The sequence below is a fragment of the Gadus macrocephalus genome, chromosome 18 (genome assembly GCF_031168955.1).
Source record: "Gadus macrocephalus chromosome 18, ASM3116895v1".
Lineage (NCBI taxonomy): Eukaryota > Metazoa > Chordata > Actinopteri > Gadiformes > Gadidae > Gadus > Gadus macrocephalus.
In genome coordinates, this window is record NC_082399.1 from 8,481,627 (window position 1) to 8,495,963 (window position 14,337).

The 14,337-nt window shown below is 46.4% G+C and overlaps 1 protein-coding gene across 2 annotated transcripts in view; it reads left to right on the plus strand.

The window, feature by feature from the left end:
• si:dkey-191m6.4 (rho GTPase-activating protein 22) overlaps window positions 1-14,337 on the plus strand; it is a 32,439-nt gene that overhangs the window by 14,960 nt on the left and 3,142 nt on the right. For both annotated transcript variants that reach the window (XM_060037105.1, XM_060037106.1), the window contains exons 4-9: window positions 8,594-8,722; window positions 11,291-11,498; window positions 12,097-12,229; window positions 12,422-12,495; window positions 12,591-12,712; window positions 13,078-14,185. In XM_060037105.1, the coding sequence (XP_059893088.1) occupies window positions 8,594-8,722; window positions 11,291-11,498; window positions 12,097-12,229; window positions 12,422-12,495; window positions 12,591-12,712; window positions 13,078-14,185 (1,774 nt within the window). The remainder of the gene's footprint in view (window positions 1-8,593; window positions 8,723-11,290; window positions 11,499-12,096; window positions 12,230-12,421; window positions 12,496-12,590; window positions 12,713-13,077; window positions 14,186-14,337) is intronic.

The window sequence follows — 14,337 nt, forward strand, 5'->3', positions numbered from 1 at the left end:
AATCAGGCTGGGGGGCCAGAGGGCAGCCCAGCAGGAGCCAGGAGGAGGACAGGAGGAGGTGGGAGGAGGACAGGAGGAGGACAGGAGGAGGTGGGAGGAGGACAGGAGGAGGACAGGAGGAGGTGGGAGGAGGTGGGAGGAGGTGGGAGGAGGACAGGAGGAGGTGGGAGGAGGTGGGAGGACAGGAGGAGGTGGGAGGAGGACAGGAGGAGGTGGGAGGACAGGAGGAGGTGGGAGGAGGAGGACAGGAGGAGGTGGGAGGAGGACAGGAGGAGGTGGGAGGAGGTGGGAGGAGGTGGGAGGAGGACAGGAGGAGGTGGGAGGACAGGAGGAGGTGGGAGGAGGACAGGAGGAGGTGGGAGGAGGACAGGAGGAGGTGGGAGGAGGACAGGAGGAGGTGGGAGGACAGGAGGAGGTGGGAGGAGGTGGGAGGAGGACAGGAGGAGGTGGGAGGAGGTGGGAGGAGGACAGGAGGAGGTGGGAGGACAGGGGAGAAGCCAGACAAAATGGAGCAAAGACACCCAGAAGCGGTATGAATCAGGGTTCTCCTTGAGGGGGGGGATGATGGAGGGGATAGGGGTTGTTCTGAAGGACACGGTGCTGGTGACAGGAGAGGGAGGCGGTGGAGGTCTGTGGGTTAAGGTTAACGTTTGACTCCGAACCCAGAGCTTCTGGGTATGGATGCTCAAGAGATTCAAGATCAATAATGTTTTATGAATGCTTGGTGAGATATTTATGGAGACCACTCTGGGATTCTCCGATAGTCGGCACATTAAAACTCCCCTTCAGCATTCTCAGAGAGTGGACCCGGTACGCGATAACTACTCGTCTTGAGAAAGCAGTCTGATCATCGTTATAAAACCCTAATTTATTACCTATGTCTGGGTGCCTCAAACGAGTCGTCTTTTTACTGCTGTCAGGGTAATGCCCCTCCCTCTCTGGTCTCTCCCTCCCTCCTCCCTCCCTCCCTCTCTGCTCCCCCCCCTCTCTTTCTGCTCCCTCCCTCGTTACTTTTCTTCATCATTCAGTTGGGTTGCTTTTCACGCCACCTGTGATTGACAGACAAGATGGACCCCCCTTATCGAAAAGCCCCGGGGGAGTTCTTAAACCTACATTGCCTTTAACGGAAGCAGTCACAGTAAACCGAAGCGGATATTTTCACAGCACATTTCACTCAGTAATAGCTGACAGATGGCTATGCCATTTCTAACAAATTACACTCAGAGTATAGCCGTTAAATCTTAAGCGCCTTTAAATTATCCATATTGGATTTGAGGGTCTTTAAATGAAAATCTTTGGATATCCATCTTATTCTTCAAAAAGGGCCTGAGAGCAATATGCCAAGTTGAACTAATCAAAGCCAACTCAAGTCATGTGCTTGAGTTTCTATTGAGGTAGGCATTAATCCTTGTTGCTTTTTGGCATATATATATATAGAATGGGAGAGTAATCTGCAAACTTTTCCGAGGGCCAACTGAATACGGCTAAGCTGTCTTTTGTGTTAGCAAAGTGCCATTAATCCACCTGGGAAACAACAGTGGAGCCCTGTCCCAATTCCTTCCCTACACCCTCCGACTACACACTACCTCTCCGTTTTGAGCGCTTTGACGTAGCATAGGATGACAATGACAAATGACAATTAGGTGTAGCGGTAGTGCCCTTTGTGCCCTCCAGATGGCTCTACGTACTGTGTGAATGCCCTGGCTCCACTAGGAGTAGAATGAGTTTCCCAGAATGCATTTCGACTTCTGATATAAACCATGGTCGCCAAAGTGGGGACCACTAATTGAATATTTTAGCAATAACGTTGTCCCCAAAAAAGTAATCAGTTGGAATGTTTTAGTGTAATGCATAAAAAAACGGAAATATTTAAGGTTACAATCTACGAAAAATGCCCACTACAAGCGCTTTACAAGTCAGAGTCTGCCACATTTTCTTTTAATCTGTTTCATACGGAGCGGCATCAACCTCCAGGAGGGCTTTCAAGCGGAGTCAGAGGGCTTAGGGGAAGAAATAGCACAGGGTTTTAGAGAAATGTACACACATACACATCTGTGCAGCAACAGAGCCTGTGCAAATATTACCACTTAAGCCAACTCATTATTTTGAAGTAGATGTTTGCACAAACACACACACACACACACACACACACACACACACACACACACACACACACACACACACACACACACACACACACACACACACACACACACACACACACGCACGCACGCACGCACACACAAATACACATTGTGCGTCTCTGGACCACTCACAACAACAAACACAGTGTCGGGGCCCCGGTTCTCGGCCCCGGGGCCAACTCTGCACGGAATGACATCATGTGTGAGTACACTGTGTGTTACCATGGAGATAATACCCTGGTGCTGATACGGATGGCCAACCTGAGAGACATATTTGTCTCATTCATTCAGTCATTTAGAGAACAAAGTGATGACAATCAGAGCATATAATCAACATTTTTGCATCTATGAAAAATTCTTAGTTGCTCGACCAGGTTTCGAACAAAACAACTGAAAATGTTGGGTTTTCCTCTGCGGTGGGCGATTCTCCTGATGTAACATTGAACCTGTATAGACGTAGTATGCACCACTGCTATTAGAGAGTGTTTTTAGGAGATTTGGATACCCCTAGTGACTCCATTACAGGGAATGCATAAGATATGGACGCATGCTGATGCTGAAGACATTTTGTGCATGAAATGTGAAGATGGTTTCTGGCGACATCCAAGCTAAAACATTTGGTATTTATCGGACAACAGCTGCTACATAAACACTAGTTTGATGCACACACACAAACACATACTGAAAGAGATACGTAAACATCTACAAGATTAAGACTGTGGTCTGTCTCAAACCATCAACAACGCACAGCAAGGTTAGTCAAACAACCTAGGAAAACAAAACAAAGTAAAGAAAATCCCTGCTGACTTGAATCCTCGGCCAAACAAATGGACAGAAATCCTTCAGGAAGTAAAGATTGATTTGGAGTAGTTGTTGTCTTTCTGTAACTTTGATTGGACTTTGGCAAACTTTACTTTAAGTAACATCAAGTCTGGTGGACTTGGATCCATCTCATTGGCCCACATTGGCTTTGTTTGCTTGTTTGTTTGGGGGATGTGCGTTTGTGCGTGCGTGTGTGTGCGTGTGTTTGTTAGTTTATTTGTTTCTGTGTCTATGTTTGCAAAGTTTGGAAGATGTACAGAGGGAGAGTAAGTGTGTGAGAGAGAGAGAGAGAGAGAGAGAGAGAGAGAGAGAGAGAGAGAGAGAGAGAGAGAGAGAGAGAGAGAGAGAGAGAGAGAGAGAGAGAGAGAGCGAGAGAGAGAGAGAGAGAGAGAGAGAGAGAGAGTGAGAGAGAGAGTGTGAGAGAGAGAGTGTGAGAGAGAGGGTGAGCTCTCACACTCCAGAGGTATTTGTGTCTCCCCAGGGGAGCTGAGGAGAAAGACTTGCTGCCCATGTGGATTAAAAAGGATAAAGAAGCATGGATGAATGAATGGACAAATTAATGAATGAATGAACCGCGGTGAACCAGAAGGGAACCGGCAACCGGCTGACAAACTCGTTGTGCAGGGTCTAGCTCGGGACGTTTGGGATAATGGCTCGTTAGCTAACCGCTCGCTTCTCGCTGTACCACCTGAGACCTATGGAGATCACTTAAAAGGAACTTCCTGCTCGTGGAGGAACACGCGTCATGGCTCAGCATTAGCCCCTCAAACACAGTGCCAAGCTAGGGCCCCGGCCCCTCCGGCCCCCTGGGCCCCTGGTCCATAGCAATGGGGCTCGCCTGCTGCAAACCAGGGAGACTGAAGAAAGAGCACCTTCAAGGTAACCAGAGAACATCCACGATAAACCTCTGTCTGGTCTCAGGCTTTGATTTATGGGTAACACTTACATTAATAGGGTATATTATTATATATTAGTACATTAATTAACCATGCATTGACATAAGTCACTAGTAATAATAAGCATTAATAGTTAACTAATGGTCTGCTAATTATTTACAAATGGTGTTCATGTTAACTAAGGTAATGCATTATTTAAAAGGGTTAGGGTAAGGACCCCACTAACCCTTGCCCTGTTCTCCTATGCAAGGGGTAGGTTTAGGGTAACCCTAATACTGTACAATAATGCTTGATACTGCCTTAACTAATGTTAATACATTTTGAATTCATGTACCCTTATTGTAAAGTGTTCAATTGACTTACTGTTTTGTCATTGGGCGGACACATTGTATTTATGAGTGACTTAAAGTGAATTCAGATGTCATTAAGGATAGGGTAGGGGTTAGGTGGCGTCTTGCTCAAGGAAGATGGTAGACGGTGGACTTTGGGGATCAAACCCGGAACCTTACACTAACCACTATAGACTATAGATCTGTGATGAGGCGGGAGTGTGTAATGTTACCACAGTGAATTCATCTGGACTGCGAGCAGATCAGTTCATCTAGAGTACGTTCAGTCCCCGGAGGAGGAATACATTAGCTTTTTGATTTTGCACAGTTGAGAAACCGACACCGTGTACATCGACAGACACACAATCTTCTATCGACCGCTGCTTGCAGGGATTCACTTATTCTTATTAGGGGATTTCTATTTAATGTACAGAATTGTCAGTCAAGTCTCAAGTGCATGAAGGTGTTTATATTTTAAATCACCATATTGCTTGGATGTTTGTTTGTGTGTGAATGATTGCAATATGGCAAGATTGCGATGTGAAGGTAGAAACAGAGGAACTGGCTGAATCAAAATAGAGAATCTCTAGGTTATTTCATTTATATGTTTTACTCGCTGAAAGACACATCTGGCAATTACCACATGTCTGCACTTTAATGGCCCATCTGGGGAGACCAAGAGAGGGTGACATTGTGTGTAACATTGTGATAATGGTCCTGGAGCAACAAGCCAGGCATTACAGCGACAATGCTAAAAGCAATTATATAAATATTGACCATGATCCATTCCTGTAAAAGCATAATAATGAGGGAATAACCATTAATCCTAACCATATTATGTATTGTCCTCCTCTGTGGCTGGCTAGCTAGTAGGATAATAATGTTGCTGCTAGTCTGTCTTTTCTTAAGACCTCCAGAAGGCTTACTCTTTTCTGAAACGTGAAGTAGCTGGCCATGAAAATACTGTTTTCTGCACACAGTAAAATAGTACATTTTTGGTTGTGCACGGAGGAAATTCAAGCATAAGGGTTACGTTTAAATGTTAAGGTTATATATTAAGAAGGCCAAACATAATCCCATACATTTGCGAGTGCACACTTCAGGAACACAAGTTGGAGGTTTGAAAATGCGGTACGCCAGCAGTCATCCATCATTAAGTCTCATCTGTGGTCGCACCAGGGTGAGAAGTGAGAGAGAGAGGCAGTGTGTCACAAGAGAAGTAGGCTATTAAGTCCAAGGTTTTTTTAGTACACACTGTAATGGTGGTCTTATATAAAGGCGAACACCAGCTATTTTTTAGTTAAACTGAAAGGTTTAGCAGGTTTGTGGCCTAATGTCCCAATACTAAGAATTCAATCCCAAATACAATTTGACAAAATTACTGTTAATTACTTGTACTGGCCCTTTTAAAAAGATTTGTGTGGCAGGGCTAGCTAGCTAGCTAGTTTCTTTGACTTGCAGTGAAAATGTATTTAAAGGAAGGATTCGCTCAGTTTAAACAAAAGCCAAGGTCGGTTAAAGGAGCTGTAGGCCTAGTTAATATTCAAGAAAAAAAATGTTTCTCCGCCAATAAGAAATTGAGCATTTCACACAACGGATGGATTCCCCTAATAAATCATGAATGAGATGCCCAGATTGGTCAGTTATGAAGCAAGATGGCTCATAAAGAGGCAGGAAGAGTAAACTACAAACAGATATTCTCACATAAAATTCCAATCATTAATAGCTTAAGGATGTGATGCCCTTTATAACAAATTACAGTCAAATCACAGGTTCACAAGTATGAATGTGAGTCAGTAATTATTCTTATTGACTTTGGAGCAGTCTGTATTTGAGGACATACTCATCCACATTAATGAACCAAAATTAGACGATTCGATTTCACACCAATTTACAACGTCACAGAGAAAATAATTTGACATTTTACACACACACACACACACACGCACACGCACACACACACACACACACACACACACACACACACACACACACACACACACACACCATACAGAGCTGCAGAAAATGATATTTATTCCATTCCGGGCGGATCGAGGGAACCGAGACACACATTTCCGAGTGGAAAAATGATTCATTTTCAGAAGGAAACATTCAACACCCCCACAGCCCCCCATGGTGTCTCTTCCTGGGGCCTCTGCAGGGGGGGAACTCAAACACATCCACTCACAGCCACTCCTTTACCCAGGGAGAGCTGGAAGAAGGTTTGAAGAAGAGTCGATTTAAAAAATGGTGCCTTAATGTTCCTCTCCCTTTGACTTGCTTCTCTTTTAAGAGTTGTGATTATTCCGCCTTTGTGTGACTGCAATGTCATGTTGGTTGCAGGTGTGTGTGCAGGCGTGTGCGTGTGCGTCTGTGTATGTCTTATCAGACTTCCATAGTAAAGTATTGGAGAGTGGGGCTCCTGAATGTCTGGTTTCTGCTTATGTTTATTAGGCCTTTTGGATTTCCAAAGCTTCCTTAATCTCCCTTATCATTTCCTGGTAACAGGAGCGGCCCTAGGGATCCAGCATTATGAATAAATAAATAGAGAGAAAGAGAGAGATAGACAGAGAGAGAGAGAGAGAGAGAGACAGACAGACAGAGAGAGGGAGTCAGACAGAGAGAGAGAGATTAAATGAACTAGCTGTTACAGACTATTGCCTCACTTCTACTGATACAAAGAACATCCTCTTTGCGACAGAAACTTAGCCAAGCATCCCCCTCCATCCCCCGATGTCTCTGTTTCTGTCTCTGTCTCTGTCTATCTCTCTCTCAACAGATGTAAAAGAGTTATTAATCAGGTACAATAGTACTCCTGCAATATTTATGTGGATCCTAATTTCTATGTGGCTAACACCTGCAGTACTAATCATATATTGCACTTATCATTATGGCTTTGGAGAAAATAAATTGCTTTTCATGGTCGTTCACAGTAATGGACTTCAGACCCAAGTGTGTGTGTGTGTGTGTGTGTGTGTGTGTGTGTGTGTGTGTGTGTGTGTGTGTGTGTGTGTGTGTGTGTGTGTGTGTGTGTGTGTGTGTGTGTGTGTGTGTGTGTGTGTGTGTGTGTGTGTGTGTGTGTGTGCACTTCAGACCAAAGTGTTTGTGTGTGCTGTTCATCATTTTGGTGTGAATTGACCGAGCTGGCTGGAAAGGGCACTTAGCTTTATGGCGCTACTGTTTATATTGGTAATTCCTTCTCACAGTTGAATGACTCAAATCAACACCACCAAACACAGACTGGCCTCGCATGACTGAGCACCCAGAATAAAGTGCTTGACCCCAAGCTGAAAGGTGCTTTGATCCCCAATGTCAAGATTAAGCTCCACATAATGTACCTCCAAATGCTGCGAGTCACTTTGGATAACAGCATCTGAAAAGTTATTGAATGGAATCCAAAAAACAATCAAACCACTGTATTATATATTCCCAATTCAAGTCAGAGATAGGCCTTCACGCATTTATTGCTAGCGTCTTTCCTTTTGCATTTCCTCAGGGTCTGTTTGAATTGGTAACATGAATACAATGTATGTTCTATTATAATGGAATATAAATGCTCATTAAGATTTTATGTGATGCAGTGGGGCCATCTAGTGGTATTAAAACCAAGTAGTCCTCGAGGATATTAAAAACCTGTCTTTGTATGAATATCAGCACTAGATATTTAATGCACTGTTACAGACACAATACAAATCACCTCTTGTTCAAACCATAGTGTGACTTCCCTATTTTAAGAAAGGCTTTTCCTTCACTTGTGTGCCATCTTTGTATTCTCGTTTCCAGCTGCCAATAATAGCTTATAGGTATTAGGCTACTAATTAAAAATGTGGGTTGGGTTCCCATTCATACATTCAAACTCATGGAACAAGGTTTTTTCATGAAGAGAAAGCAACAATTATTTGTTGTGAGGCCAAACTGAGCAGGCAGTCTGTGGCTGTTTTAGATGTTGTGGTCATGGGGCTTATGAAGATACAATGAGAATCCATTTCTCTTCATGTGCAGTGAATAAATCACTGTTTTGTGATTTCGATATCATAATGCAGCTTTGTACTAATACATCAATAATTTCTCTCTAATATTTTGCGTGGTTAAACAACAACCCCCGTCTCCCCCCTGAACCTGTCCTGTTCCCTCCCAAAACTCCTTCTGTCAGTCTCCCGTGTGTCCTCCTGTCTGTCTCTCTCTGCTTCTGTATGTCTCTCTGACTCTCTTTATCTCTGTCCTTCTGTATGCCTCTCTGTCTGTCCCCCTCCAGTCCGACTGTCCTTAAATCTGTCTTGTCTGTCTCTCATTGTCATCTCCTCTATCTGTCTGCGTGTTTATCTATGCATCAACCCATCCGTCTGTCTGCCCGTCCATCCAGTCTTACTCTTTCTCTCCGTCTCTCTCCCCCACGGCGCAGGTGGACCAGGGGACAAGGACAGGGCAGCCATGAGTCATGAGGCCTTCTTGTTGATGGCCAACTCCCAGAGTGATATGGACGACTGGGTCCGGGCCATCCGCAGGGTCATTTGGGCTCCTTTCGGAGGAGGTAGGCTGACTAACCCACGCTCACTTTGGGCTCTGGACATTACGACACACACACACGGTAACGATTCTTCTACGTTTTGACCTTTGTCAAGAGTGGACATAAGGTCAATAGGTAGAAAATCGAATTCTCACTCTCAGGTCTTGGTCTGGGTCTGGTCTCGGTGTCTCCGCACTTGACAGCAGTCCAGAAATACAACAAGGGGTTGCTGGGAGTCAACGGGCCGGTGACTGACAGCTGGGCGGGGTTGGTCTGGTCTGGGCTGGTCTGGGGGTGTTGCATTACACTGTATTAATAGTATGATCGTAAACACACACACTGATAAGACAAGTACAGTATGTATATATGTAGGCGCACATGCACACGCAGTGATCGCGTTTCAACACTTTCCATCAAAACGTGGAGCTTTTACCACCCAGAAGCGTGGTCGCTGATACGACTAGCACAGTAGGCCCACAGATATGGACCATGTATATAGGCCTGTGCTATCGTAAATGCTACTCGCTGTGGTAGCTTGTGGGGTTTTCTATCATACATGAAATGTGTCTTGAATCATAGATTTATTGGCACTTTTCTAAAATATGACTTTGCAGCCCCTTGAGAATAAATGTTTGACTCGCAATATCATTTGGGTGAATATGAACATTCCCATGTTTACGCTGCGATAACCTCATATTTAAACCGACTCGAAAAGAGAAAGAAAATCCCACAGACTGACATGACAGTTGTACAAAAACCGGTACAGCATGTCCAAGCACATTTTCAATCCAAGCGTCTCCAAGCCTCCCCCATCCCATACCCCCCACCCCCAATCCCACCCCCCCCTGCTTCTCCGTTTACCCCATTAAGAATAGACCCCACCGTCTCCGATATAGAGGAGGTGTCGTTAACGGCGGGGGGCCGTGCAGGACCCCGCTGACCCATGTCTGGCCGCCTCCCTCACTCCTGGGCCCTGACATCAGCTGTTGGTTCGACAGCCTCCCTCCCGCCCAACTCTCTCCCGCCCAACCCTCTCCCACCCGTTCATTCCCAATCCTCGCTCCGGTGTTAAAACATAGTTTGGGGGAAAACCGTCGGGAGTGTTCTCCAATGAAAGCCGTTTGCGTCCACGTCTCTGGGTCGAACCATCATCTGATCAGGCGCTCGGTGGATAAATGCAGAGGGATGTATGAGAGGCGCGCTCTGCTTCTGTGCAGTCCGTGCTCCGTGGCGTCTTACTATGACTACTGGGACCTCTCCGCCGCGTGCGACTGCTGTGTCCACTCAGCAGGTACTGCCTCCCCTGTTCTTGTCCCACGGGGGTCACCGTACTTGGACCTAGGGCTGTGCAATTAATCGAATTTCGATCGCGATATCAATTTTGGGGTCAAACGATCTCCAAACTCGTATAATCGAGTTGAAACGATTAATTTGACATTTTCCATTTTAAAGTAGGCCTAGAGAGTTTATGAAAGTTTATGAAAGAGACGCGCATGCGAAAGCATTCAACGCGGCGAGAGGGAGTACAATCTAACAGGCGTGCTGCATCAGGAAGTATGCCGTTGGCAGGAGGCGGGACATGCCAGTGAACCGCCAATCAGCAGCATCGACTGTTGACAGACATGTTGGAGTAGACCTACCGCGTGGAATCTAAAGTTTCAGTAACGTTACAGTTTGATGAACGATAACAAGCTCCTATAGCAGACTTTAACTAAGAGTTCTTTAAGGCAGAACTGCCAAGTACATCTTGTATATGTATTTCTGTTTAACAACAATATGATTTTTATTAGCCATGTGTTTGTTATGGCTTTGTGACTTTTAACTTTGCTATGGAGAAATGCTGGGACCGTTGTTCTCTAGACATTAAATAGGTTAAGTTAATTTTGGATACTTATACGTGTTTCTGTGATATTTGATTGTCTTAATATATTGTATTCATGAAATGTTTTATAAAAATCAAATGTTAGATTCAGAATGTTTTGGCAGACAGTACACTTACACACGAAAAAGGTTTTATTTTGGATACTTATAATATACGTGTTTCTATGTCATAATTGATTGTATCAATAAATGCATGTTTTCAAACTCAAAAAGAATCGTTTGAATAATCGTGATATCAATATTGACCAAAATAATCGTGATTATGATTTTTCCCATAATCGAGCAGCCCTACTTGGACCTTCATATTCGTTATGTGTTATTTCTCAAATCAACCAAGAGCTTGGTTGTTTCTGTTTTTACTTCGCATTTGCATCAAGAAAGATGGTGGTCTCTCTTATATTCTAACCATATTTTTGAAAAGTATGAATATAGATGACTGAACACCAAAAAAACAAACTAAATAACAAATAAACAAACGTTACCTTACTGATGATATTGAAGATTTGATCTTGAATCATGGCAGGGGGTAGGATGGTGCAGTGGTTATGGTTAATCTGCCAACCACAGGCAGGTACCGGGTTCGATACCTGGACGTCCAGTCTAGTCTACCTGTAGACACTCCTGAGCACGATGTCCTGTTGGTAATCCATTCCAACGCGAGCCTCTTTGGGATAAATAACCACCAGAGTGTGTCTCCCCATCTCTCCACAGGGATCTTCGGCCAGCGTCTAGAGGACACGGTGCAGTACGAGAAGAAGTTTGGCCCGCGGCTGGCCCCCCTGCTGGTGGAGCAGTGTGTGGACTTCCTGCGGGAGCGTGGCCTGGACGAGGAGGGCCTCTTCCGCATGCCGGGACAGGCCAACCTGGTGAAGGAGCTCCAGGAGTCCTTCGACTGCGGGGACAAGCCCCTGTTCGACAGGTAGACCGCACCGATGTTTATCCGTCCGTCCGTCTGTCTGACCGGCTCACGGCCTGTGTGTCTTTGTCAGACTGAAGCACAGGAGGAGAAATCCAATTCAGCTTCTAATACGTAACATTATAATGATGTCTATCTAACTATCTATCCATCTTTCTTCATGTCTGTCTGTCTGTCTGTCTGTCTTTCTGTCCGTCCTTCTGTCCGTCCTTCAACATACCCATATGTCTGTCGGTATATCTGCTGTCAATCAGGTCAAGTCGAGTCAATGTTGTTTGTATAGCCCTTATTCACAGTAACAGTCTCAAAGGGCATAACAGGCCATATATTTAGGACAGCCCCTTACCCTAGCCCCCCAAAAGACAAGAAGAAAATCATTTTAAGAGTCAAGGAATAAACCTTGAGAATGCCTGCCTATATGTAGAATTTCTTTTCAATTAGAACGAATGAATGAATGAGTCAATGTTAAACTCCAGCCCAAACAAAAAGCTGTGTCTCTTATCTAACAGTGCAGTGTAGTGCTTAGCATGGGGACGCCAACCGGCAGCGGAGCGCTGTGTGAGGGGACTGTAACTCAATGTGCGCCTCTCCCTCCCTGCAGTAACACAGACACCCACACGGTGGCGTCTCTGCTGAAGCTGTACCTCAGAGAGCTGCCGGAACCCGTCGTCCCCTTCGCCAAGTACGATGACTTCCTCTCCTGCGCTCATCTGCTCGCCAAAGACGAGGAGGAGGTGTGTGTGTGTGTGTGTGGGGGAGAAAGTGTGTTTGTGTGAGAAAGTGTGTTTGTGTGAGCAAGTGTTTGTGTGTGAAGTGTGTGTGTGTGTGTGTGTGTGTGTGTGTGTGTGTGTGTGTGTGTGTGTGTGTGTGTGTGTGCGTGGGACATGATTAATGAGTTAAACAGTTGTCTAATATATCCCTATCAGGGGGTCCAGGAGCTGGAAAAACAAGTGAACTCTCTACCTCTGCCCAATTACAATCTCCTAAAGTACATATGCAAGTAAGCCATTTTTCTTTTTCTCTCAAACTGTATCATATCGAAGGTTTTATTGATCTACATTTGTAATTAATTCATTATTGATAATTTTACATTAGGTTTCTCGACGAGGTCCAGTCCCATTGTAGCGAAAACAAAATGAGCGTCCAGAACTTAGCCACGGTGTTTGGGCCAAACATGCTGCGACCCAAGATGGAGGACCCTGTGGCCATCATGGAAGGTGTCAGCCATCTTCTCTTTCTGTGACATACAGCCACTGTGATCAGCAGCTACATGACGATACTCCTTGTTTGAGATCTCAATTTGCTCAGAACCGATACATCAAACGGTGTTTTGACACATCTAGATCGCCAAGAGCACTCCTTCATAAACGCAACACTGCATAAGACTGCGTATGTTGCAATAGATGTACAATAAATCAACAATAGCTATGTTATGATTATGATTTATGTTTCAATACGATCTTGCTTTTTCCTGTACAATACTATATTACGACTGTAAATCTGAAAGATCTATTTTAATTTCATGGGCTACCGATTTCGATTCTAAAGCTCCAATGGCCTTGTCTTCCTTCTTCCTCCTCAGGCACTTCCCTTGTCCAGCACCTGATGACCATCCTCATCAGGGACCACAACCGCCTGTACTCAGGGAGGGACCAGGAGGGGCCGACCGCTCCCCAGTCAGAGCTCACCGTCCCTGGGCAGCAGCTGCAGCACCGCAGCCTGGGGGCCTGGATCTCCGAGGAGGACCTCCAGAGCTGCCCTCTCTCCAACGCCACCGGCGACGTCGACCTGGAAAGCAGCGCCTCCTCGCTGGACGCCAAACTGTGCGCCGCCGTCACTCCCCCTCACCAGACGCCCAACCCCAACCCCGCTCCCAGACTGGGCCCTGCTTCCACAGGGAAGGGAGGAGGAGGCGGAGGAGGAGGAGGAGAGACGGTGATCAGCCCCAGCAAACAGGCCAAGACGCTGCCTTCCTGGAAATACACCTTCAAGAGCTCCTCCTCCACGCCGCGCGGCCAGCCCCAGGCCAAGCAGAGCGGCGCGGGCTCCACCACCGACACCGCCAGCTTGTCTTCCGGCAGCGGTGGAGGCGGCGGCGGTGGTGGTGGTGGTGGTGGTGGTGGCGGAGGCAGCAGCGGTAACTGGCTGATGAACGGTTTGTCCTCTCTGAGGGGTCATCGGCGCACCTCCTCCGGGGAGCGCTCGGCGCGCGACCGCGACTCCACGGGCTCCTCCCAGCGGCTCTCCACCTACGACAACGTCACCTCCTCGTCCAGCATGGGGAGCGTGCCCAGCGTGGCCAGCACGCCCTGGTCCACCTCCTCCTGCGAGATCTCCGGCCCGGACTCGGCCAGCAGCGAGCCCTCGTCCAACCACAACTCGGGCAGCAGCTCCGGAGCCGGAGCGGAGTCGGACAGCCAGAAGGAGGAGGACCGGGGAGGGGACGGGGGGACGGGGGCTGAGCGGAGAGGCTCCGCCGACCAGGAGGACAGCTGTGAGGCCATGGAGGTGTGTGGGAACAGCGCCGCCTGCAGCGAGAACGGGAACGGCGTTGTGGCGAGCGTTGTCATTCCGTCCATTTACACGTCGGAGGACGGGGACGGGGACGCCCCGTCGCTGGGCAGCCTGGTGGAGGGTCTCCGGGACGAGCTCAGGAGCCAGAAAGGAGCCTATGAAGTCCGGATCAAAAAGTAAGGCTGAGTGCTATCCGTGTGATAATGTTATAAGCTATATATTTTTTATATATATATATATATATAACATAAATGTGTTTTTTTTAGTTTTCAAAGCTTTCAGTAATGTCCTGTATACACGGAAAGTGCGTTGAGATACATATACGTTT